Source organism: Monopterus albus, unplaced genomic scaffold (genome assembly GCF_001952655.1).
Source record: "Monopterus albus unplaced genomic scaffold, M_albus_1.0 scaffold223.1, whole genome shotgun sequence".
NCBI classification, from domain to species: Eukaryota; Metazoa; Chordata; class Actinopteri; order Synbranchiformes; family Synbranchidae; genus Monopterus; species Monopterus albus.
The window spans coordinates 442,036-443,480 of record NW_018128103.1 but is presented as its reverse complement, the minus strand read 5'-3'; the positions used below and the strand labels follow the sequence as shown (position 1 = coordinate 443,480).

The window sequence follows — 1,445 nt, the reverse complement described above, 5'->3', positions numbered from 1 at the left end:
TGAGTTCAGTCAGATGTGCAATATGTCAGATACAGTAGGTGTGTGACAAGATCTCACGATGTTAAAATGTGATGATATTTCTAGTCAAGCAAAAAGCTGTCTCATCATATCAGTACATAACAGAACAAAACCAAACCAGTATGATGGAGTTTGATGGCAAAGTGATGGTACATTCACAGTTTGGCAAAAACAACTCCCTGCTGTGTTTTAATGCACAGGGCTGCGTTGTTCGGGTGGTGAGGGGCTGCAGGGGGAGTGTTGTAGGCATGTACGATATAGCCACGTTGTGATGAGTCAACATGAGTGGCTTCATTCACATTTCCAGCCTGTGAGATTCAGCTGTGTTTTGGTTAGCCATGCTGCTAACGTAGCCTACTCTACCTTAGCATCAATTCTACCATCAGTGTGTCAGCACAGATAGATAAAAAAAAACACCACCGTTTAAGATCCAGTACCAAAGAAAATGCATAGTGTGTCATTATGGTGTGTTAAGTTGTGGCCCAAATTCAACAGAGAATAGCAGTGAATGCTCATGCAACAGGGTAAACGAAAGAGTCTTCTTCCCTTGGCTGTCCACGTTAAGTGAATTCAAGTGAAGCTGAAAGAATGCCCGATGATGTCAGTGTATGGGACGGTATGTGTAAAAACAGCAGAGAAGGTCACAATCAGCTTCAGCTAGAACTGTGCATGAGCTTCTAACTTCCAAGGTCTGAAGAGACTCGTGTGGACTCATAGAGGAGAGAAGCCAGTCAGTGGAGCCGGTGGCCAAACCTTTTACAGTGCTGCATATTGTTGTCTTCTACTGCATATAATCATTCGCACTCAGAAAGCAGAACTGACATTCTGTGACATTCATTACAAGAGGATTAGTTAAAGCATTTCAAAATGCACCTGCAGTGTTTTGCATTTTTTGACTTGCAGTTGAAGACTTTCCAGTCATACAGTATATTTTGTCACTGAAAATAGTGCTAAATACTACAGTGGGTACGGAAAGTATTCAGACCCCCTTAAATTTTTCACTCTTTGTTATATTGCAGCCATATGCTAAAATCATTTAAGTTCATTTTTTTCCTCATTAATGTACACACAGCACCCTATATTGACAGAAAAACACAGAATTTGACATTTTTGCAGATTTATTAAAAAAGAAAAACTGAAATATCACATGGTCATAAGTATTCAGACCCTTTGCTCAGTATTTAGTAGAAGCACCCTTTTGAGCTAATACAGCCATGAGTCTTTTTGGGAATGATGCAACAAGTTTTTCACACCTGCATTTGGGGATCCTCTGCCATTCCTCCTTGCAGATCCTCTCCAGTTCTGTCAGGTTGGATGGTAAACATTGGTGGACAGCCATTTTCAGGTCTCTCCAGAGATGCTCAATTGGGTTTAAATCAGGGCTCTGGCTGGGCCATTCAAGAACAGTCACGAAGTTGTTGTGAAGC

The 1,445-nt window shown here is 41.2% G+C and overlaps 1 protein-coding gene across 5 annotated transcripts in view; it reads right to left on the bottom strand.

Annotated features, from left to right (window-relative positions):
- sdr16c5a (short chain dehydrogenase/reductase family 16C, member 5a) overlaps positions 1-1,445 on the bottom strand; it is a 62,552-nt gene that overhangs the window by 27,782 nt on the left and 33,325 nt on the right. The window contains exon 7 of one of the 5 annotated variants that reach the window (XM_020619608.1): positions 472-843. The exons of the other annotated variants lie outside the window; for them this stretch is intronic. Within the exon in view, the coding sequence (XP_020475264.1) occupies positions 813-843 (31 nt within the window). The 3' untranslated portion in view covers positions 472-812. Of the gene's footprint in view, positions 1-471; positions 844-1,445 lie in introns of those variants that run through there. 5 annotated transcript variants of the gene reach the window in all.